This window comes from Poromitra crassiceps, assembly GCF_964638095.1.
Source record: "Poromitra crassiceps genome assembly, chromosome: 17".
Taxonomy (NCBI): domain Eukaryota; kingdom Metazoa; phylum Chordata; class Actinopteri; order Beryciformes; family Melamphaidae; genus Poromitra; species Poromitra crassiceps.
Window position 1 is genome coordinate 10,739,827 of NC_139635.1, and position 22,907 is coordinate 10,762,733.

General features: G+C 44.4%; 1 protein-coding gene across 1 annotated transcript in view; it reads right to left on the bottom strand.

Annotated features, from left to right (window-relative positions):
• The window catches only part of LOC310792198 (stonustoxin subunit beta-like), a gene marked incomplete at its 5' end in the record, with an annotated part of 86,541 nt that extends 64,596 nt beyond the window's left edge, over nucleotides 1–21,945 (bottom strand). Inside the window, 2 exons of the mRNA XM_083653927.1 lie at nucleotides 21,174–21,347; nucleotides 21,941–21,945. Coding sequence (XP_083510053.1) covers nucleotides 21,174–21,347; nucleotides 21,941–21,945 — 179 coding nt within the window. The remainder of the gene's footprint in view (nucleotides 1–21,173; nucleotides 21,348–21,940) is intronic.
• Between the last annotated feature and the right edge of the window lie 962 nt (nucleotides 21,946–22,907).

Sequence of the window (22,907 nt, forward strand, 5' to 3'; positions counted from 1 at the left end):
AAATAAAGCTTGTTTACCTTTCAGAAGTGGACACCAGCGGGGGCTGCGTCAGCAAAGGTCTTTAAATAAATCCAATCATCCTCTATTAGGATTCTCTCTGCCAGTTCATTTTATATGGAGATTGTTGCCAGTCCATTAAGTCTGTCTTGTTTCATTGTAGGCTACTACTGCAGAGGTAGTTTCAACTTTGAGAAACTTCAGATATTGTATCTTGAATGAATGGGCAGGCAAAGTGCGCACTGCGCGCTGCACAGGGAAACAGATTGTTTTGGAACCCAGAAACAACGTTAGAAATATCGCGCTTATTTACTGATTACACTAATACTGGTACACACATATGAGCACATGGCCTAGGCTACCTTAACCCAAAGTTAATGATGTAAATTAGTCTACTTGTAGGCTATGTCATTTCATTTACTCCGTGTCCCTTTTCCTCATTCAAGCGGGATGGAGAAGACATGATGACCCGCCCTCCTCTGCCTCTGATTGGCTAGTAGTAGTGCTTGTTTAGGCATGAGTAGTGATGATTGGTTGGGTTAGGGTAAGAATATCAGGGTAGGCCAATCAGAGGCATAGTAGGGCGGGCGGTTCGCAGTCAATGCACCAAGCAAACAGCAGGACCGAGTGAGGGCCTGTACACAGTGCATAGGAGCAGCGGTTTACGTGAAAGGAAGGAATGGGAGATACCAAGTCCAGTCACCATACAGGTAAACCATAGATATAAATAGGGGAGTAAACACGAATTTTGGAACGAAAAAACGCATTTAAAATATATACAAAATACAAAAAATGAATGTTGTATAGCCCTCCCTAAAGCCAAAATAAAAAACACAAGTCCCTCCCCAGTACTAAAAAAAATATTTGATATCCCTCCCCCTTTCTGCACCATACCCCCCCTCTCATAAATAACGAACAGTCCCTTAGATCGACATCCCCCCGTCAAAATATGAATTTGGAGTTATTGACGCCATTTGGCGTCGCTGGCAGCCTACGGTAAATTTCTCCTGACGCCATTTGGCGTCGCTGGCACTCAATGTGTTAAAGTACAGTCCATTGTTGATATCATGGGAAACTCCTTTGTGAATCCACTCAGTCCAGATGAATATGAGTTTGTCAGCTTGTCAACTGCAACTGTTGCCCCGCCAGATGTAGCCAACCTGCATGATTCCAGCCACAACATCCAGCAGTGGAGGAAACTGCTCTACAGCGCTGCCAGCAAAGTCAGTCTGATCAAATTCTTGTTTGAGCAATGGAAAGGACCCAAACACAGATAGAAACTACAAGACAAGGCCTTATATGTTACCTGTGAAGTAGTCTGCTTCAAAATCAACAAGAACCAATGGAAGGAGGTAACACAGCTCAAATCCTCTCAGGAAGAAGCTGACACCTGCATGCTAATGCCTGCTCTCCATGTAGCAGAGTCTGGCTTCAAGGCAATGATCATCATGGCAGACACAGATGTCCTGCTACTGACTCTGGGTTGGAGCAAGGACATCCCATGCCCAATGTACCAAAAATGTGGAACACAGAACAAGGCAATGTTCCAGGACATCACCAAACTATGCAAATCACGCGGCGATAGTATTGCTGGCGCCTTGATTGGCATGCACACGTTCACTGGCTGCAACACTGTCAGCGTATTTGCAGGACACGGAAAAGTGGGCACCCTGAACAGACAGGACATATCAAGAAGCCTTCCTTGAGCTCGGCCGTGCTTGGGATGTCTCTAATGAGCTCTTCAAGAAGCTGCTGGAAATCATGTGCCACATGTATTATGTATATGTACTAGGGCTGGGTCGGTTTGAAAAATTTAAAACCGGTTCGATATTGCCGTCTAAACCGGATGGAACCGGTATACCGATTTTTTTTGTAATTCTTTTTTTTTTTTTTTTTAAGCAGGGCTCCCGAGTGTGGCCCATAACTGTCTGTAGTGCAACTTCAGTCCACCTGATAGCGATAATACACCTCTAAGCTGGTATTGTCAACCAGCAATGATACTGAATAAAAAGAAGCAGGACACCTGTGTAACAAACACACCCTGTATTTATTTCTCATAACTATTCAGCTTAACTTTTCTTCAAACATCAACATAATAAACAAAATAAGACTTTTGCATACTAGTGCAACTTGAGAAGAGGCTAATATGAACAATAGTGCAATCAGAATGGACTGGCAATTTTTTTTTTTTTTTTAGGTTTTTTCGGTTCGCACGTGATCAAACCGGTTTGGGCTCGTACACCGAACCGAACCGGTAAAACCGGAAATCGACCCATGCCTAATATGTACCCTCTACACACATTACAGATGTCAACCTCCTCCGATACCAACTTTTCTGCACCAGACGTGGGGAGGTCGAGTCCAGCCAGCTTCCACCATTTGAGGATTGGCTATTAATGCATTCCATTCATGCAAAAGATCAGACTGCAATCTCTAGACGGTCTCTTCAAACCCAGCCATCTGTACCAAGCCCCAAGGACCATGGGTGGACCACAGACGATGAGGGGCAGCTTGAAATCCAGTGGATGTGCGGTTCCCCAGCACCAGACCGTTTTGCAGTTGCTCTCCTGCAAGTGTGTGAGGTTGTGCAAACCACCAGAGTGCACAGGTCTCAATAATGGTCTGAAGTGCACAAACCTGTGCAAACTACAAAAATGTGCCAACCAGCACACTCAGATGTGAATGACGATGATGTTGCCCTCGTGGGTGGCATGGTGTCTCAGGAAGGGTAGATTGTCCTAATATTGTCCTGAAAGACTGGAAACATTTTGAATGTGGCTGTTCATATAATGTAACACAAATAAAACTATTTTTGATTGAGAAACGTGTCAATTTACTCTGCTTTTGACTGAGAAATGTGCCACTTTAGTAGACAAGCATAGTATATCTATAGTATAGTATAGTATAGTATAGTATGTACAATATCATAGGATAGTTTGCCTATATCTATGTAATATTAACAGTAGTCCAGACACACCCTAGGCAACGGATAATGAAAGAAAGATGATTTCCAGGGAGGGCACTTTCCTAGTTTTGAACGACAGCAGTCCATAATTTAAGAGGGGATAAGCACTAATAAGCTACCAGTCATCAAGGTCTATCATATAAAAACATAATCTAGGGATGTACGGTATATCAATTTAAAACTAGAACGACCGCAACGCGGACTTATGCCTCCGCCATTAGTTCATTCTTGAGTCCAAGTGGATGTTGGAGCCAAATAGGAAGAAATTGCATCAAGGCATTTCTGTGCAGAATTGGATATTTGAGCCAAATGTGAAGAAATTTAGTCAATGTGTTACTGAGATATGGCGTTACCGAGCTTGAAAATGGCATTTGTTAGGTCACTGTGACCTTGACCTTTGACCTTTAATAACCAAAATGGAATCAGTTCATCCTTGAGCCTAAGTGAATGTTTAAGGCGAATCTGATGAAATTCCATCCAGGCGTTCCTCAGATATCGCGTTAACAAGCTTGAAAATGGCGTTTGAGAGGTCACAGTGACCTTGACCTTTGACCACCAAAATCTAAACAGATCATCCTTGAGCCTAAGTGAATGTTTAAGATGAATCTGATGAAATTCCGTCCAGGCATTCCTCAGATATCGCGTTAACAAGCTTGAAAATGGCGTTCGAGAGGTCACAGTGACCTTGACCTTTGACCACCAAAATCTAATCAGATCATCCTTGAGCCTAAGTGAATGTTTAAGGCGAATCTGATGAAATTCCATCCAGGCGTTCCTCAGATATCGTGTTAACAAGCTTGAAAATGGCGTTCGAGAGGTCACAGTGACCTTGACCTTTGACCTTTGACCACCAAAATCAAATCAGATCATCCTTGAGCCTAAGTGAATGTTTAAGGCGAATCTGATGAAATTCCGTCCAGGCGTTCCTCAGATATCGCGTTAACAAGCTTGAAAATGGCGTTCGAGAGGTCACAGTGACCTTGACCTTTGACCTTTGACCACCAAAATCTAATCAGATCATCCTTGAGCCTAAGTGAATGTTTAAGGCGAATCTGATGAAATTCCGTCCAGGCGTTCCTCAGGTATCGCGTTAACAAGCTTGAAAATGGCGTTCGAGAGGTCACAGTGACCTTGACCTTTGACCTTTGACCACCAAAATCTAATCAGATCATCCTTGAGCCTAAGTGAATGTTTAAGGCGAATCTGATGAAATTCCGTCCAGGCGTTCCTCAGATATCACGTTAACAAGCTTGAAAATGGCGTTCGAGAGGTCACAGTGACCTTGACCTTTGACCACCAAAATCTAATCAGATCATCCTTGAGCCTAAGTGAATGTTTAAGGCGAATCTGATGAAATTCCGTCCAGGCGTTCCTCAGATATCGCGTTAACAAGCTTGAAAATGGCGTTCGAGAGGTCACAGTGACCTTGACCTTTGACCTTTGACCACCAAAATCTAATCAGATCATCCTTGAGCCTAAGTGAATGTTTAAGGCGAATCTGATGAAATTCCGTCCAGGCGTTCCTCAGATATCGCGTTAACAAGCTTGAAAATGGCGTTCGAGAGGTCACAGTGACCTTGACCTTTGACCACCAAAATCTACTAATCAGATCATCCTTGAGCCTAAGTGAATGTTTAAGGCGAATCTGATGAAATTCCGTCCAGGCGTTCCTCAGATATCGCGTTAACAAGCTTGAAAATGGCGTTCGAGAGGTCACAGTGACCTTGACCTTTGACCTTTGACCACCAAAATCTAATCAGATTATCCTTGAGCCTAAGTGAATGTTTAAGGCGAATCTGATGAAATTCCGTCCAGGCGTTCCTCAGATATCGCGTTAACGAGCTTGAAAATGGCGTTCGAGAGGTCACAGTGACCTTGACCTTTGACCACCAAAATCTAATCAGATCATCCTTGAGCCTAAGTGAATGTTTAAGGCGAATCTGATGAAATTCCGTCCAGGCGTTCCTCAGATATCGCGTTAACAAGCTTGAAAATGGCGTTCGAGAGGTCACAGTGACCTTGACCTTTGACCTTTGACCACCAAAATCTAATCAGATCATCCTTGAGCCTAAGTGAATGTTTAAGGCGAATCTGATGAAATTCCGTCCAGGCGTTCCTCAGATATCGCGTTAACAAGCTTGAAAATGGCGTTCGAGAGGTCATAGTGACCTTGACCTTTGACCACCAAAATCTAATCAGATCATCCTTGAGCCTAAGTGAATGTTTAAGGCGAATCTGATGAAATTCCGTCAAGGCGTTCCTCAGATATGGCGTTAACAAACATCCGTACGGACGGACAACCCGGATCCATAATGCCTGAATGCTTCGCCGGCGGAGGCATAATAATCACAAGTAAGATTTGCCCACCTGGCTGGTACCGATTTGTTAAATTTAGGGCTCTGGCTCATTTCCCTTGAGAAGTCATTCTTCTACCTTAAGGGCCACATTCACCCCTCACAATGGGATAGTATGGGCACATGATACCTTTTCTGAATCCTTATACTCCTGTGAGTATTCCAGTGTTTGTTGTTTGTATCTCTGATGTTCCTAGATGCCACAGTGCTGAAATAAAACTATAGTTTAGACGAAAATTGCGGAAAAACGAATGTCACTGACAGTTTGAGGAGCTCCTGTGACCTCTGTATTTGTCAGAGAGACACACAACTGAGCTTAAATGAAAGCTAGGAAGCTACCCTTTAAAATTCTATCAAATATATTCTCATCAAACATGAGTAAAGGTCCTATAAAAAGAGCCTAGAATAGGATATGCATCAGCACCTAGAATCCAAATTATTGTAGGGGCTGGCTAACTTCATGAGCTGATAACCGTGAGAAAGCTACCATTCTGGAAAGGCTATCATACTAAAACATCATCTATGGATATATACATGTTCAAAAATCATGATTAGAATTTGCCCACTTGAGTGGTACCGATATGTGAAATTTTGGTGTTTGGCCCATGGACTACTTCAGAGTCAGAATGTGCTTGAAATGCTTCATTTCACAAAAGGCGGAATAACTCAGCTTCTAATTTGAAACGTGTCTTTTTGCTCAAAACAACCTATCTTCTCCGGCTCATAACTAAAGAACGGAAAATGGTATCAATAAACTTTTTTTTGCAGATGATAGAAGAGAGTCTCATTGTTCTTTGTGCGTGTTCGGTGTTTACATAGTAATATCACACAATATTCTGTGGGCCTCGAGAAATCACTGAAAACGCTCTGAAACTCTGGCACTGGGAGCGTCCGTTCTCCAAAAGTGGCTGGCACTCAATGAGTTAATGGTCATTTACGGTATTTATGTATTTATTTCCTGTCTATATGAATATTTCATTTGAAAAACAGATTTAAATCCATCCTTAAAATTAGCCCAATAGACAACACGCGGATACGCCATAGCCTACGAAAGTGAAAACGATTAGGTGAAAGTTGTAGGCCTATTTGTGATCTACAACAAGAACAAATATTAAAAGTAAAATACAATACAAATATATAAATAAAATTTAATCATATAGACTAGGGATGGCACGATACCACTTTTTCCATATCCGATCTGATACCGATACCACATTCTTGAGTGTCTGCCGATACCGATATCAATCCGATCCGATCTTTTTCCTTCGCTTATACAACTAAGCTGTTAATAATAAATTTACCAATGCACTTTGCTCAACCCAGCCATCTAAACAGCATGTTCAATCTGTGGAACAATATTCCTTAAATGAAAGGCTATAGCCCAGAACATAGACTCAAATGCACTATTGCTGCTGCTTCTTTTTAAGCCTTCACACGCACGCACGCACGCACGCACACACACGCACGCACATGTCCTTGTTATAACTGTCCCTGGTTTATTGTCACACGGATGTACAAGTACACACGGTGAAATGCTTGAGCTGTGTTATGTTCCGTTACAAGTCATCATCGTCATCAACATCGTCATCATCATCGTCATCAACATCGTCATCGTCATTCACATTATCATCGACATTATCGTCATTGTTTCCTGTCATGCTTAAACTGGTACCTTAACATCAGAACAATTGTCATCGTTATTGTCATCTGTTTCCTGTGCTTTTCGGGTCTGTGCTGTATATTGCGGATGCCCATAAATAATCTTTATGTTATATTAATTAGTAGTTACAAGTCTTTGTCTATATATTGCGGTTGCCCATAATAAATCTGTACATGTTATCTTAGCAGCTGGTCATAATGGTGGGGTAGATCTGTTTATTGTTTAGGAGTCTGGTGGCTTGGGGGATGAAGCTATTTCGTAGTCTGCTTGTCCGGGTTTTGGGGGTTCTGTATCTCCTACCAGATGGTAGCAGGGAGAACATGTTGTTGAGTGGGTGGGTTGGGTCCTTGATTATTTTCCTGGTTCTCTTGAGGCAGCGCTGAGTGTAGAGGTCTGCCAGTTCCGGCAGCTCGCAGCCTGTTACATGCTGGGCCGCGCGCCTCACTCTCCTCAGTGCTTTTGTGTCTTTTATGGTGCAGTTTCCATACCAGGAGGTGAAGCAGCCGGTCAGTAGGCTTTTGATGGTGCCTCTGTAGAAGTCTTTGAGTATTGTGGGTCTCAGGCCGAACTTCTTTAGTCGTCTGAGACCGTGCAGCCGTTGTTGGGCCTTTTTGGCAACAGAGGTGGTGTGGCTGGACCATGTTAGGTCCTGGTGGATGTTGACACCCAGGTATTTAAAGCTGTCCACTCTTTCCACCTCTGTGCCGTAGATGGTGACCGGGCGGTGGGACCCCCCCGTAGATGGTGACCGGGCGGTGGGACCCCCGCCCCCTCCTGTAGTCTGTGATGATCTCCTTGGTCTTGGCCACATTCAGGGAGAGGTGGTTGTCCTGGCACCATTGTTCCAGGACAGCCAGTTCTTTCCTGTATGCCGTCTCGTCGCCGTTGGAGATCAGCCCCACCACTGCTGTGTCGTCCGCAAACTTCTTTGAGGTTTGGGTTGCCACGCAGTCGTGGGTGTAGAGGTCATACCAGTATAGGGGCTGGAGACACATCCCTGTGGCGCTCCAATGCTGATGGTCAGTGGGGAGGAGGTGCGGTCTTCTATTTTCACCACCTGTTGTCGGTCTGTGAGGAAGTCTGACACCCAGTCACATATGGCTGAGTTCAGGCCAAGGTGCTTGAGTTTCTCGACCAGCCTGGAGGGCACGATGGTGTTGAACGCTGAGCTGTAGTCCACGAACAGCGTTCTTACATAAGTGTCTTTTCCTTCCAGGTGGGAGAGGGCCGTGTGGAGCACAAGGGCTACGGCCTCTGCTGTGCTCCTGTTAGCGCGGTATGCGAATTGCAGGGGGTCGTGGGTGGGGGGGAGCAGGGGGCGTATGCAGGATATTAGTATAGTTTTTCCAGGCATTTGCTGGCTATGGGGGTTAGTGCTATTGGGCGCCAGTCGTTGAGGCTGGTAATGTTTTTCTGCTTTGGAACGGGGATTATTGTGGCCGATTTGAAGCAGGTGGGGACGGTGCGTAGTGCTATGGATTGGTTGTAGATGTCCGTGAATACCCCCGCCAGCTCTTTAGCGCAGGCCTTCAGGACGCGGCCGGGGACGCCGTCCGGCCCGGGCGCTTTGCGAGGGTTGATGCGCATGAACGCTCGCCGGACTTCGTCCTTGGTGAAGGGGATGGGGCAGTCTTGGTCTTCAGTGTGGGAGGGGGGGGCTAGGGCATTGTGCAGGGGCTCTTGTGTTTGGGTCGGGTGGAGGGGGCGAGGCTGGTGGGGTGGGGTGGGGTTAGGGGGGCGGGGCCTACGGGGGTGGGTGGGTAGGAGGGGATGTGGCTCTTGGCTGCGGGGGAGGGGGTGGAGTGGGGGGGGGGGGTTTCCATGGGTGTTGAGGGGAGAGGTCTCCTGTCTGCTAGGGGGGGGGTGCCTGGGGTGGGGGGATGGGTGAGAGTGGCGTTCTCATCTGCGGGAGTGGGGGTGGGGGGGTTGTGGGTGGGGGGAGGGGATTCCTGACTGTGGGGGCCTGGGGTGGGGGGTTGCCGGTGTTGGGTGGTTTAGCGGAGGGGTCGACCCTTGCGTAGAACGCATTCAGCTCGTCTGGCAGGGAGGGCGAGGTGTTTTGGGGCTGTGGTTTGTCCCCTTTGAAATCCGTGGCTGCATGGAGGCCTCTCCATAGGTGCCTAAGATTGTTGGTGTACAGTTTATTTTCGAGCTGTTTGCCGTAGTCTCGTTTTGCTAGCCTGATGGCCTTCCTGAGTGCATGCCGTGAGTGCTTGTAGTCCTCTGTTGCTCCAGAGGTGAAGGCTGATGTCCGGGCAGCGCTCCCTGTTGATCCAGGGTTTTTGATTTGGTGGAATTTTTATTGTTTTTGTGGGGATAACATCCTCCGTGCATTTCTTTATGTAGCTGGTGACTGTTTGTGTGAAATCACTGAGATTTCCAGCGGCTTTGAAGACGGACCACTCGGTCCGGGCGAAGCAGTCCCGTAGAGTGTCTTCTGACTCATCATCCCAGCGGTGTGAGGTGCGGGAGCGGGCTGGCTGCTGTTTCAGTCGGTGTTTGTATGCTGGGAGGAGGAGGACGGAGGCGTGGTCTGATTTCCCAAATGGAGCTCTGAGCAGTGACTTGTAGGCATGGCGAATGTTGGAGTAACACAGGTCGAGTGTGCTGTCGCCTCTGGTTGCTACTTTCACGTGCTGGTGTAGATTGTGGAGTCTCGTGTTTGCCCTGTTAAAATCTCCTGCCACGATTATAGCTGACTCAGGCTGTTTGTTTTGTTGCGCGCTGATCGCTCGTTCTAGCTCTTTGAGCGCAGCGCTCTTGTTTACTTGTGGGGGGATGTAAACACCGAGCAGCGTTATCGATGTGAATTCCCTTGGGAGCCAGAATGGTCGGCATTGTACCACTATATATTCTATGTCAGCGGAGCAGTGTGTTCTTACCGGTTTGATGTTTGTGCACCAGGATTCGTTCATCATTAAACACACTCCTCCGCCTTTTGACTTGCCCGACGCTGCCTGATCTCTGTCGGCTCAGTGGACAGAGAAGCCCGTCGGGCGGATGGCATGATCGGGGGTGTCCGCTGTGAGCCACGTCTCTGTTAGACACATTATGTTGCAGTCTCTTGTTTCTGCTTGGAAGGCTATTCTGGCTCGCAGCTCATCCATTTTATTTTCCAACGACTGTACGTTGGCGAGCAGTATGCTTGGTAGCGGTCTCCGGGGCGAGCGCTTTCGGGTCCGGACGAGGACCCGAAAGCCTATATATACATAATGTCTATACACATAATGTCTATGTGTCTTTGATTCACATCAAATGAAATGCTGTGTGCAAAGTTCATTGGGAAAAAAACTTTGAAAATGGCTGTTTCCAGTAACTTTGGATGTCATTGTGTGGTTGAGTACACGAGTCACAACATGTACATGTGAATCTTTCTGGCGCTGAATGTTGAAAACTACAGTAATTTCAGATATTTTTTTGCTTACAAACTGCCAACAATTAGCCAATGAGATACAGCAGCGATACTCTGTGCATGTCTGTATATATGGAGAGATCACGGCATCTCTGTCTGTGGAGAGATGGTTGCGTTTCTGTCTCTGCGAGACCGCTGTGTTTGAAACAGCTGGAGGCCTAACTTACTGTATGCATTTTTAAAGTCAGTAACAGTCCTTTACTTTATGTAGCCTACTGTATTAATGTAATACATATACAAATGTCAAGTACATATCAATATCAAAGGAATATACTGTAATATTATAGAAATATTGTTGTGATATAAGAGATTAAAAAAAGCAGAAAGCACAATAATGTCACTATAGCCACTTCTTAACATGCAGTGGAATCCGTATTATAACCAGCTCCTAGCCGGTTGGCCTGCATGTTACACAACAATTAGCCGGCCTACGCGCACTCCCGCGAGTCCGTATCATATTCATCTTGGTCCCATGTATAGGATCCGCATTAGAGCAAAAGCGGCTGCTGTTTAACTCTGGCAGCTCATGATCCAGATCATCTAGCTGTTATGTCTGAGTGGGCGCGTGGTGGCACTTTACAAACCATTAATGTCCCATCATTATTTTCATGAATGGACGTAGAGTTAGTTACGTGGCTGGATTATTTGGAAGAGAACCAAATTAGGTGAGTAAACAACTAAAAGTTGAATCCCCCATCTGCGAGTTTAAAAATGCAAAAAGAGAGATGATAGCCTACTAGAGTTGCGCGATCTTGACCTCAGTCAGATCGTCAATCGCCACCCTTTGACATCGCCAATACATGATGTCATCGCGCAAGCACATGGCTATATATTAATATGGATGTTAATGTCCATATTAATTAGCTTCAGCTGCGCTCTTGCTGTAGGCTACTTTGCTAACTTAGCATCGATGCTAGCGGGACTTACCCAGCTATCGTCATTGCCTGCTTTTACTGCTGCTTGCTGGTAATAATCCCATCATTCCCATGTCAGAAAAAGTCTCCAGATTTGTCGCTAACGTTAGTCTCTTCTGAGAAGTTTTCTCGAGTTGGATGCAGCCAAGTCTATTGTGTGAGGCAGCCATTTGAGGCAGGCAGTGTTGTGTGACTGTGAGCGTCCACAGCTGCGGATAGAGGAGAGGAGCTGACTGACTGACAGCCTATATCGAGACATAGGCCTAGCCTAACTTTTGTGGGGAGAAATAAATAAAAAAATAGTCAGATATGACTTGAATGCCACTTGTTGACTGGGCGGCTTTATATAACAAGGCAAGCGCTCATTTTTGGCACAATGCCACCCCTCGTTATTGCCTGAATGGTTGGAATGGACCCTCTGTTAAAACGGCATGTTTTTGAGTGGAGTTTGGTTACAGATTCGCTAAAGCTGTTTCCTATCACATTTCTTGTTATCGATACATGCTACGGCAACCCCCCCCCCTCTCCCCCCCACCCACTGGCAGGAAAAACGGCTCATATTCAGTTGTTTCTAAACAAAGACCCCTCATGTTTAAAAAGGTAAAACCGGAAAATATCCTGCTCTGGCTAGCCAGACATGATCCAGACTTCATGTTTAAAAGCCACTCATGAGTACTACATAATACACTATATGGATAATTATAAGAAAACTAGATTATCAGGCCGCTACGCTGCTTTTAAATCTAGTTTGGTGGGACTCCAGCCGTGTGTTGTGTGTGTAAGGTCTGTGTCTGTTTTGGATGTAACAGCCAGACCTAAAACCACATAACAGCCTGACCTAAAAACACATAACAGCCAGACCTAAAACCACATAACAGCCAGACATAAACCATGTTACAGTCAGACATAAAACCATGTAACAGCCAGAAAAAAAACCATGTAACAGTCAGACATAAAACCATGTGACAGCCAGACGTAAAACAATGTGACAGACAGCCAGACAAAAAAAACATGTAACACCCAGACGTAAAAGCACATAAGAGCCAGATGTAAAAGCACGTAAGAGCCAGACGTGAAAACACGTAAGAGCCAGACGTAGAATCACATAAGAGCCAGACCTAAAACCATGTAACAGCCTGGGCCCGGGCCGCGTAGTATCGAAGGCCCGATGTCACTTTCGTGACACAAAATGTGACGCAAATGTGACAGGCACTGGTAATTACAGTACAATCTCGCCGAGGTCATTTTTCTGTTTTTTGCAGATTATGAAACTACAGACTGTAAGCTTGCAAATAATGTGTCACACATCAAAATCTGAAAATAATTGAAGAAGATCTGCTTATTTGAATGTTTGTACACCTCAAATCAAGTTTCCTAGAAAATCAGCCTGAAAGGTGAGTACTTCTCAGCCCCTGGGCCAGCCAGATAATGGGGGGAGTGAACAATAGCTGCTCATTTACATTAACCACTCCCCATGCACTCCAGCTGTCATCTGTCACAGGTCCCCAGCAAAAAGTGGGATACTTATTTTCACTATAATTCCATCCACAAGTAACATAATGATAGAATGTAGGACTATTTTGGTCATGGGTTTCATAGACTTTCTGTAATAAAACATCTAAAAGCAAAACTCTTATCAAAGGGGGGTCCGTGGTCAAAATTGTTTCATTAGGCCTACATTACATTACATTACATTACATTACGTCATTTGGCAGAAGCTTTTATCCAAAGCGACTTACAATAACACATTTTTGTCAGCAATAGAGCAATCAACTATGGAGCACAGTCTATGACAACTACAAATTCTGAAGGAACAGTGGTACAAGTTTAGTTTAGGTTAGTATTTTTTTCTTTTTCTTTAGAAAGAGATCAGTTTCAGTTTAGGGAAAAAGTTTTGAGAACCACTGTCTTTAGTGACCTTGACTTTAAAGTTGCAAGTAAGCAGCAGATGTAACCGTTCAAGTGAATTTATGTCATATTCATGGTAAACACGAGCCCTCTTATATAGTTATAGTGTTGTCTACAAGTGTGTCTTTTTGTTGTCTGCGTTCTGTCGGTCTTGTGAATAAAATCTGTCGTTCCTCCATGTTGTCAGATGAAGTGGCACTCGTCTTGCAGATAAAGTTTCAATAATTTTAATCCACACAGACTGTCCTCTCCCGTGGCTCCTCTCTTGACTTGTAAACATGGGGGCTGCTCCCCGCCCCCATGAAACACGTTGAATTCTATTGTGGCTGATTGGCCGATACTCGGAACAATAGCAGACATTAAGCCAGTGAAAGGCCGCATGCAAATTAATACCAGCTGTGTCGAGCGAGAAGGAATTCCTCTGTCAGAGTCGGTTTTTATCTTACAAAATATACCTATTTACTGACTCTAAAACGACTCCATTTTATGTGGAATGGATAGTCCATGCTCTTCTTTGTGTAATAATACAAAAAAACGAAAAACATATTTTTTCACAAACCAATCTTTCACCTCCATTTGCACGATTTCTACGTGGCGAGATTGTACTGAAATTACCAGCGGCTGTCACAAATCATGACTGACACCACCCGTCCGCCACCCGCCAACTCAGGCAACTGTCAGGCGAATGCAGGAGGAGACCATGTTTTTGTACGAATGTGTGTGTGTGTGTGTGTGTGTGTGTGTGTGTGTGTGTGTGTGTGTGTGTGTGTGTGTGTGTGTGTCTGTCTGTCTGTGTCTGTGTCTGTTGCTGTGGCTGTGTGTGTCTGTGTTCCTCCTGTAGCTCAGAAACCATAAGAGCTACAGCTACAAAATTTGGTAGGTAGGTTCATCTACATTACTATGGACTAAAAACATTACACCAATTGACCTGATGGTGGCGCTATAACAACCCTCTTTACATTTTGGTTGATAACTTTATGTTTTGGTTCATAACTTTTGAACCCTAGAGTCTACAATCAAAATTATTCTCTCCCTGGATTCCTTGGGTCCTTACGGATCTACTGATATAGGCCACACCAATTTCTGTCTCACTAGATTTTCCGCCATTTTGAATTTTGTCCAAAACAGTTTTTCCGCTACTCCTACAATTTCTGTTGAATCTTCACCAAACCATGACACACACCATGCCTGGACTGACATGCATAAAACCCATGCTAACCAAACTTGGTATAGGTTTACAGGTATGTACTCGGAGGTAGCAATTGGGTGTAATTTTGCTTGTAGGGGGCGCTATTGCAATATTTCAAAATTTAAAATGGCATAACTTTGTGGTTGTAAATCATAGAAACACTATTGCTTGATTGTTGTTTTCCTTGGGCCAAGCCACATCTATCCATGGAGGGCCCGCCCATCTCCGCCCTTGTGTCTTGCCACCATTTATAGTTTACTCCAAAACTACTATTTCTGCTACTCCTCCTACAAATAATGTCTGGACTGTTCTGCACTAAACCTCTGTAACCATTTTTTGAAAGTCCACAACGTTTTCATATCATTGACTTATAAAGTTTGGTGGGTGGAGCCTATTTCACAAAAAAGTCCACTATAAACCATCAATCTGGGTTGTTTACCTTTAAAAAATGCTTTAAAGACAACACATTACCTGATGTTGTTGTTTTTTCTCTAAATGTGCATGTTGGTTAAGTTATTTCCCCTCCTAACTCTTCTAGTTATAGGATTATGAAAATACTAGGAATCGATTCCTAGGGTGGAGACTCGAGTTGATGCCCCATGCCTGCAGGTATGGAAATCGCCCGCTCCGTATGCTCCCAAAATCATGACTGACAGACAGACACTGCCCACCCACCTAGGTGCCATCGTGCAACTGCGCCATTGGCTCATACTACATCACAGTTGTCTCCCCTTATTTCACTCTATTGTCTTCTTCGAAGATGACTGTTTCCCATAAAGTTGGATTATTATTTAATCGCGTGTTGAGTACACGAGTCACAACATGTGCATGTGAGTCATGCACATGGTTCTGTTGGCAATTCTGGTGCTGTTGGAATGTGTAATTTTTGTGACTGAATAAGGGTAGGCAGCTGTACCGTATAGCCTATTGCCATTGTAGTGCTCACTAGCAGGAGGGGTGAAACACACTTTCTAATGCACGCACAGGGAAATCTACATTCAGTTTTACTATTGGGAATATGGCAAAAAGGCAAATGTCCAGATATGTTGGCGTATCCCTTTAACAGCTGACCCCAGCATTAGGGTTGTGTTTTCATTTCAGTTTTGGACTCAGTTCGACAGAATCTGACAAGTCATTTACTTCAGGTTTCACCAACAGAGGCAGTGAGGATAGAAATAATGAATATTTTAGAGGAGAGAAATTCAAGCTGAATGTTGGTTTCAAAAACCACATCAGCAGGAAAATGCGAGAACAGATATTTTGGTAACACTTTATTTTAAGGTACACTTATTAACCACTAACTAACTGCTCATTAGCATGCATATTAGTAGCATATTAGCTGTATATTAGCCATTATAAAGCACTTATTAATTATTCTGCATGATCATATTCGACAACTAGGAGGCCATTAACTACGAGTTTTCCCTCAATAACCTCCTAATTACTGCTTATTGATAGTAAATAAGCAAGTTGTTGTGCATGAATTATGATCTTAATAGGCTTTGCTCAGTATGGGCATTATAAGGTGGTAATACCACAAGAATAGTTATTCTTTGTTTGTTAATAACTCTTAATAAATATGGTCTATTCCCATTTAAGGAAACACAAAACTAGAAGTGTTACTAGTGTCCAATTAACTCCAAACTAAGTCTTTATAACTCAGAATATGTTCCCCAATCTAAAGTGAGGTCTTATTCATAACAAATTCACTAGTAGTTTGACACTTATTAACCCAAACAGGTTCCCTAATCTAAAGTTGCCTCCTCTTCATAGTTAGTAAGTCAACTACAACACAAAACTTCTACAATTAACAGACACTATTCGGTGTATGGTTACACCTTGAAAGTTTGTTAGGTCTGTGATTCAAATGTCTATTCCCATTCAGTGGTAGAAGAACAAAGTCAACACAAGTAAAAATATCTCCTTTTTAATGGACCACTTTTTAAAACATCACAGAACAGATTTATAGATACTGACAAGAGCTTTTAGGTGTAAAGGATCACGCAGATTGAAACCATTTACAGTAGCACCTTAAATACCATATCTGATGACAGGCCAGGCAGCAGCACAAGAGACTACATTCTATACTAGCCTGCATCATCAGGCATAGGAAATTTATAGAGCAAGTTTACATTGTGAAAGTTAGATCTTTGTACAGTTTTATACTAATTGTTCAGAGTAGCTGTATAGAATAGGCTAGTATAGAATGTAGTCTCTTGTGCTGCTGCCTGCCCTGTCATCAGATATGGTATTTAAGGTGCTACTATTTAAGGTGGTTTAGGTCGGGGGACAGAGATAGGATCCGAGCCATCCAGGGGGAACTGAAAGCGAGCATTAAAGTGGCTAAAGAATGCTACAGGTCGAAGCTTGAGGCAAAGCTCCAGCAAAACAGCATGAGGGAGGTGTGGAGAGGTGTGAAAGCCATTACTGGCTTCAACCAAGCGGGGGGTGGGGGGGTGGAGGGGGGGGTTGATCGGGCCAACGAATTGAATCTGTTTTTCAATAGGTTTGATACGGCTGGCCCGGGGGCCCCCTCCCCCGACTCCCCTGACTGCAGTATACAGACAGCAGCCCCCGCCACACGGCTCTCCCCCCCCCTCTCTCTCCCTCTGGCCCCGGCTGATGGCCCACCTCCCCCCCCCCCCCCCTCATCCTCCAGGCCATACCCCGTCTCCCAGTGACGAGGCTTCACCCCCCCCCCCCCCCCCGAAGGGCCTCAGAGCTGATGATGCCACTCCCCCCCCACCCACGCTGACCATCACAGCTGACCAGGTGAAGAATCAGCTGTTGAGACTACACACAAGGAAAGCAGCCGGCCCGGATGGCGTCAGTCCCATGGTGCTCAAAGCCTGTGCCCCCCAGCTGTGTGATGTACTACAGATGATCTTCAACAAGAGCCTGAGTCTCCAAAAGGTCCCCGTGATGTGGAAAATGTCCTGTATCGTTCCTGTACCGAAAAAGCCAAGACCCAGTGGCTCCAACGACTACAGGCCGGTAGCTTTGACGTCCCACATCATGAAGACCCTGGAGAAACTCGTCCTGCAGCAGCTCAGGCCTATGGTCAAACCATCCCTTGACCCCCTCCAGTTCGCCTACCAGCCCCGACTGGGAGTGGAGGATGCGGTCATCTACCTTACCAACCGTGCCTACGCCCACCTTGACAACCCGGCCAGCACTGTGAGAGTCATGTTCTTTGACTTCTCCAGTGCTTTCAACACCATCAGGCCGGCTCTACTGGGTGAGAAGCTGACAGCGATGCGAGTGGATGCCCCCCTGGTGGCCTGGATTGTGGACTACCTGTCTGGCAGACCACAGTATGTGCGCCTACAGAACTGTGTGTCAGACAGAGTGGTCAGCAATACGGGAGCACCACAGGGGACGGTCTTCTCTCCCTTCTTCTTCACCATCTACACTACGGACTTCACCTACCAGACAGAGTCTTGCCACCTTCAGACGTTCTCTGATGACTCTGCGATAGTGGGATGTATCAAAGATGGTGACGATGATGAGTATCGGGATGTGGTGGCCAACTTTGTCACATGGTGTGAGCTGAACCACCTGCAGCTCAACGTGTCAAAGACAAAGGAGCTAGTGGTGGACCTGAGGAGGGTCAAGGCTCCGGTGACCCCTGTCTCAATCCACGGGGTCAGTGTTGACATAGTGGAGGATTACAAGTACCTTGGAGTGTACATTGACAATAAACTAGACTGGGCTAAGAACTCTGATGCACTCTACAAGAAGGGGCAAAGCCGTCTCTACTTTCTGAGACGGCTGAGGTCCTTCAACGTCTGCCGGACCATGCTGAGGATGTTCTACGAGTCGGTAGTGGCTAGTGCCTTCCTGTATGCTATTGTGTGCTGGGGCAGCAGGCTGAAGGCAGCGGATGCCAACAGACTCAACAAACTGATCCGTAAGGCCAGGGACATTGTGGGGCTGGATCTGGGCTCTCTGACTGCGGTGTCAGAGAAGAGAACATTGTCCAGGCTACGCTCCATCATGAACAATGACTCGCACCCACTCCACGACGTGCTAGTCAAACACAGGAGTACGTTCAGTGAGAGACTGATTCCACCTAGATGCAATACGGAGAGGCACAGGAAATCATTCCTGCCTGTGGCCATTGGTCTATTTAATGCCTCTCTTAAAAGAGCACCTCGGAGACGCTCAGTCTCCCTGAGACTGAGCCAGCCGATAGGTTAACTGTGCCTGGCTGAGCCACGTTTAACGTATAGGGCAAGCCGACTTAATATAAATTACGTGCAATATGTGCAATATGTGCAATATGTCACGTGCAATAAGGATAATTGACACGGAATGTATACTATACTTACTCTACGTATTTGTATTTTGCTACTTAGGCATTCTACTTATTTTTTTTGCTTTTTGCTTATATCGCATTTACTAGTTATTATATTCTATTCTATGCTATGTTGTGTTTTCTGCTTATTTGCTTAATATTGCATTTACTACGGTTCATTTTTATTTTATTTTATTTTATGCTATGTGTGTTCTGTGAGCGAGCTACTGTAACTTGTCCCAATTTCCCCCCGGGGATCATTAAAGTCTTTCTGATTCTGATTCTGATTCTGATACTGTAAATGGTTTCAATCTGCGTGATCCTTTACACCTAAAAGCTCTTGTCAGTATCTATAAATCTGTTCTGTAATGTTTAAAAAATGGTACATTAAAAAGGAGATTTTTCTACTTGTGTTGACTTTGTTCTTCTACCACTGAATGGGAATAGACATTTGAATCACAGACCTAACAAACTTTCAAGGTGTAACCATATACCGAATAGTGTCTGTTAATTGTAGAAGTTTTGTGTTGTAGTCGACTTACTAACTATGAAGAGGAGGCAACTTTAGATTAGGGAACCTGTTTGGGTTAATAAGTGTCAAACTACTAGTGCAGGGCTATTCAATTGGCGTCCCGCGGGCCGAATCCGGCCCGCCAATCAAGTCCGACCGGCCCGCGAATGAGTTCCCAATTTTTTTTTATTTTTTTTATTTTTTTTTTACAATTAAACCTTATTTACTTATTACACTCGACTGGTTGTTTTTGAGATGTGATGTGAATCTAAAGTGAACTAAACAAGTCAGATCCACTATAAATGTTTTTCAGTAGATGCTGTGATGTAGCCACAAGAAAGGTGCAATATTAATGTTTTTCAGGAGATGGCGATGTGATGTAGCTAATCAAGAAAGATGCATTATAAATGGTGTTTCAGGAGATGTGTGATGTTGCTAGCTATAGGTTCTAAACAAGAAATATGGTTTGAATGTTTACAGTAGTTTTCCTTTCTTGTGCACTTCGTTACAATGCTGTGAGACGGAGCTAAACACAAAAGATGCAATATTAATAGTTTTTCATGAGATACTCAGTATTTAATACTAATACTAATACTAATAATAGAAAAGGAGAAGATACTGAATAATGACATCACAACAGTATAATCCTAATGTTAATTTAAAATTAAATATTCTTCTAAATATGGATAAAAGTCCAAAAAACATAACATTTTCTTCGACAGGCAGCGTAGGCTCCCCCTACTTAATAATAGTTCCAGCGCGGCTGTGAAAATGTGGTGGCGCATTGTGTCAAGTGGAGTTTTAATGAAGGTTCAGACAGGATGATCTTGATCCTCACCGGTTCCACAGTCACTGCACTTCTCCTGCTTGCTCACCTGTTAACCTGTCAGCTTCCTGGTGATAATTGAATAATCAGTGGTTGCCTCCCAGTTTCCCATAAGCCAATAGCATAGCAACACATCACCTCATACACCTTTGCTCACCTGCACTTCTACCACATTGTGGCACTCCCCTTTAGGCAGCCTATCACATGGTTGCTGTGTGCATAAATATGCTTTTCTGTGTCTCATTCAGTCTCTCTAAACCCTGCTGGTTGACGCACACCCACCACCTCCCCGTCTCCGCCAAGTTCCTTGATCCATCAGTCATCAAGAGGTTTCACCAGCACCAGTATCCTGACTCCACAGGGGGGTATATATGGCTGTGCTGATCCAGCTCGATCTCGATATCTCCCTGTGGTGTCAAGCTCCAAAGACTAACTAACTTTCTCATCATAATATTCTGTAAAGATCATTCATCATGCTTATAATAAATCATTGTTTATCCATCAAGTCTCCTGATTGAAGTGTACATATAATGGCTCGGGGAACGGTCCGGCCCCCGGTCCCTTAGGTTTCTGACAATGTGGCCCCCTGAACAATTTAGTTGAATAGCCCTGTACTAGTGAATTAGTTATGCATAAGACCTCACTTTAGATTGGGGAACATATTCTGAGTTATAAAGACTTAGTTTGGAGTTAATTGGACACTAGTAACACTTGTAGTTTTGTGTTTTCTTAAATGGGAATAGACCATATTTATTAAGAGTTATTAACAAAGAATAGCTATTCTTGTGGTATTACCACCTTATAATGCCCATACTGAGCAAACCCTATTAAGATCATAATTCATGCACAACAACTTGCTTATTTACTATCAATAAGCAGTAATTAGGAGGTTATTGAGGGAAAACTCGTAGTTAATGGCCTACTAGTTGTCGAATATGATCATGCAGAATAATTCATTAATATGTGCTTTATAATGGCTAATAAACAGCTAATATGCTACTAATATGCATGCTAATAAGCAGCTAGTTAGTGGTTAATAAGTGTACCTTAAAATAAAGTGTTACCGATATTTTCTCTGACATTAATGAGCATGTGAAGCAGAATTTAAATGGTCTGTTGAACAGTAACAGTGATCCTGACCTGAGAGTCTCCAGTCTACAGTGTGGACTCCTGAGTCCAGCCGAGAGCATCGTCAGCCCTAAATCTTGTAGGTCGTTGTTATTCAGGTCCAGCTCTGTCAGACTAGAGGACTGGGAGCTGAGAACTGAGGCCAGAGCTTCACAGCTTTTCTCTGACAGCTGGCAGACACTCAGCCTGAAGGACAAGAAGACATGTGGAAATGTTATTCTGTTATATTTTATGTCAGTGTTGTATTATTTCTACTGACAGACTGTATAATGAGGCTAACTGACCCTTATATTTAAAGACAGTTTTTCCTACCTGTATAACTGTTGGGGCCCTATTGTTGTCAAACGCTATCTGCTTTTCACGCTTGCGCCCCGGTTTGCGTGCCGTAATGCCGTGTCTATGCTATCGTCGGAAGAGTGCAGACAGCCATTTTGTTTTTTTCCATATTTTTTTCGCCTCTACACAGCTGCGGGTGTGCCATATGCGAAACCAGGCGTGGCTGCGCTAAATCCTCATGTTTGCTATTGTTCCTATGTGTGCAACTCTTTGCGCTAAGACCTCTGTAAAGCAGGTCTTAGCACAGAAATACCCCACTGTGCTTGAGCGCACCATTACTCTCCGTGCTGCGCAACGCAATGCAGGGGAAATCCTTGGATATGTCCTTACACACGGATGTCCCATTAAAATACAAAAGACACAGACATGCTGCTGATATTGTTTCTCTACCCCTCTCTCTCCCTCTCTATCTCTCTCCGAAACCTCACACATGCCCAACATACTGCATCGCCCAGATTAATTAATAGCCAATGCTATAATTATTAGCCTACTATACTATTAGTCTACAATCCCCCCCCCTTTGAGTAGCCTACAATCATCTATCAGCATCTATGTCACTCACTCGCCCTCGCTCTCAGTGAAAATAAATACATTCTACTGAAACTAATTATTCCCAACCAGACCTGTCAGGTTTTCTGTGGAAACACAAACAGGAACAAATAGGCTACAAAGAGGGGTTAATGGGAAATTAATTGAGAAAGCTTGGACATTGTAGCCTACTTGCAATATTATTGTCAATAAAATGTCCCTGTTTCCCTGTGGCAAACACGTTTATATTTTCCAGTCAACCAAATAACCTGAATTGCATCAATTAAAAGCTGCAAATCTGTCACGGGGTGACTGTGTGTGGGTGTGGGTCATCTCTCCTTCACTGCACTCTGTATGAATGCACCCATCCAATTCCCTCCCTCACCTGGTGATTAGTGTGAATGTTTCCACCTGGGGTGATTGGCGCACCTGGGGTGAGCTGTGGGTTTTCCTGGCCACACAAGCTGCCATATATACAGGTGGAGAGAGGAGAGAAGGCAGAGCAAACCGGCAGAGCAAACCGGCATGAGCAAGTGACAGACTGGGCTGAGACGGCACAGAGGGACGGAGACAGGACAGCCAGGGCTACAAGTGGTACGAGAGCTGGTGACAAGGCGGTGCGTGAGACAGCACACAGGACTGGATTGAGGAAAAAGAGAGAGGACGCCCTGTGGGAATTGTGGAGGAGTGAAGTTCGCTTCACCCTCCTCCCAGTTAAGTACCTCTCTTTTACATACAGCCGTATATTATTGTCCAAGGCTACAGGATCAGTTGCTTGGGTCTTTAGCTTATAGGTTATTTGATTTGTTTTGTGTTATAGTTTGGCGTGCCGTGGCCATCTGATTTTGATTTGTTTTCCTCAAGTTGGCTTGTTTGTTAATT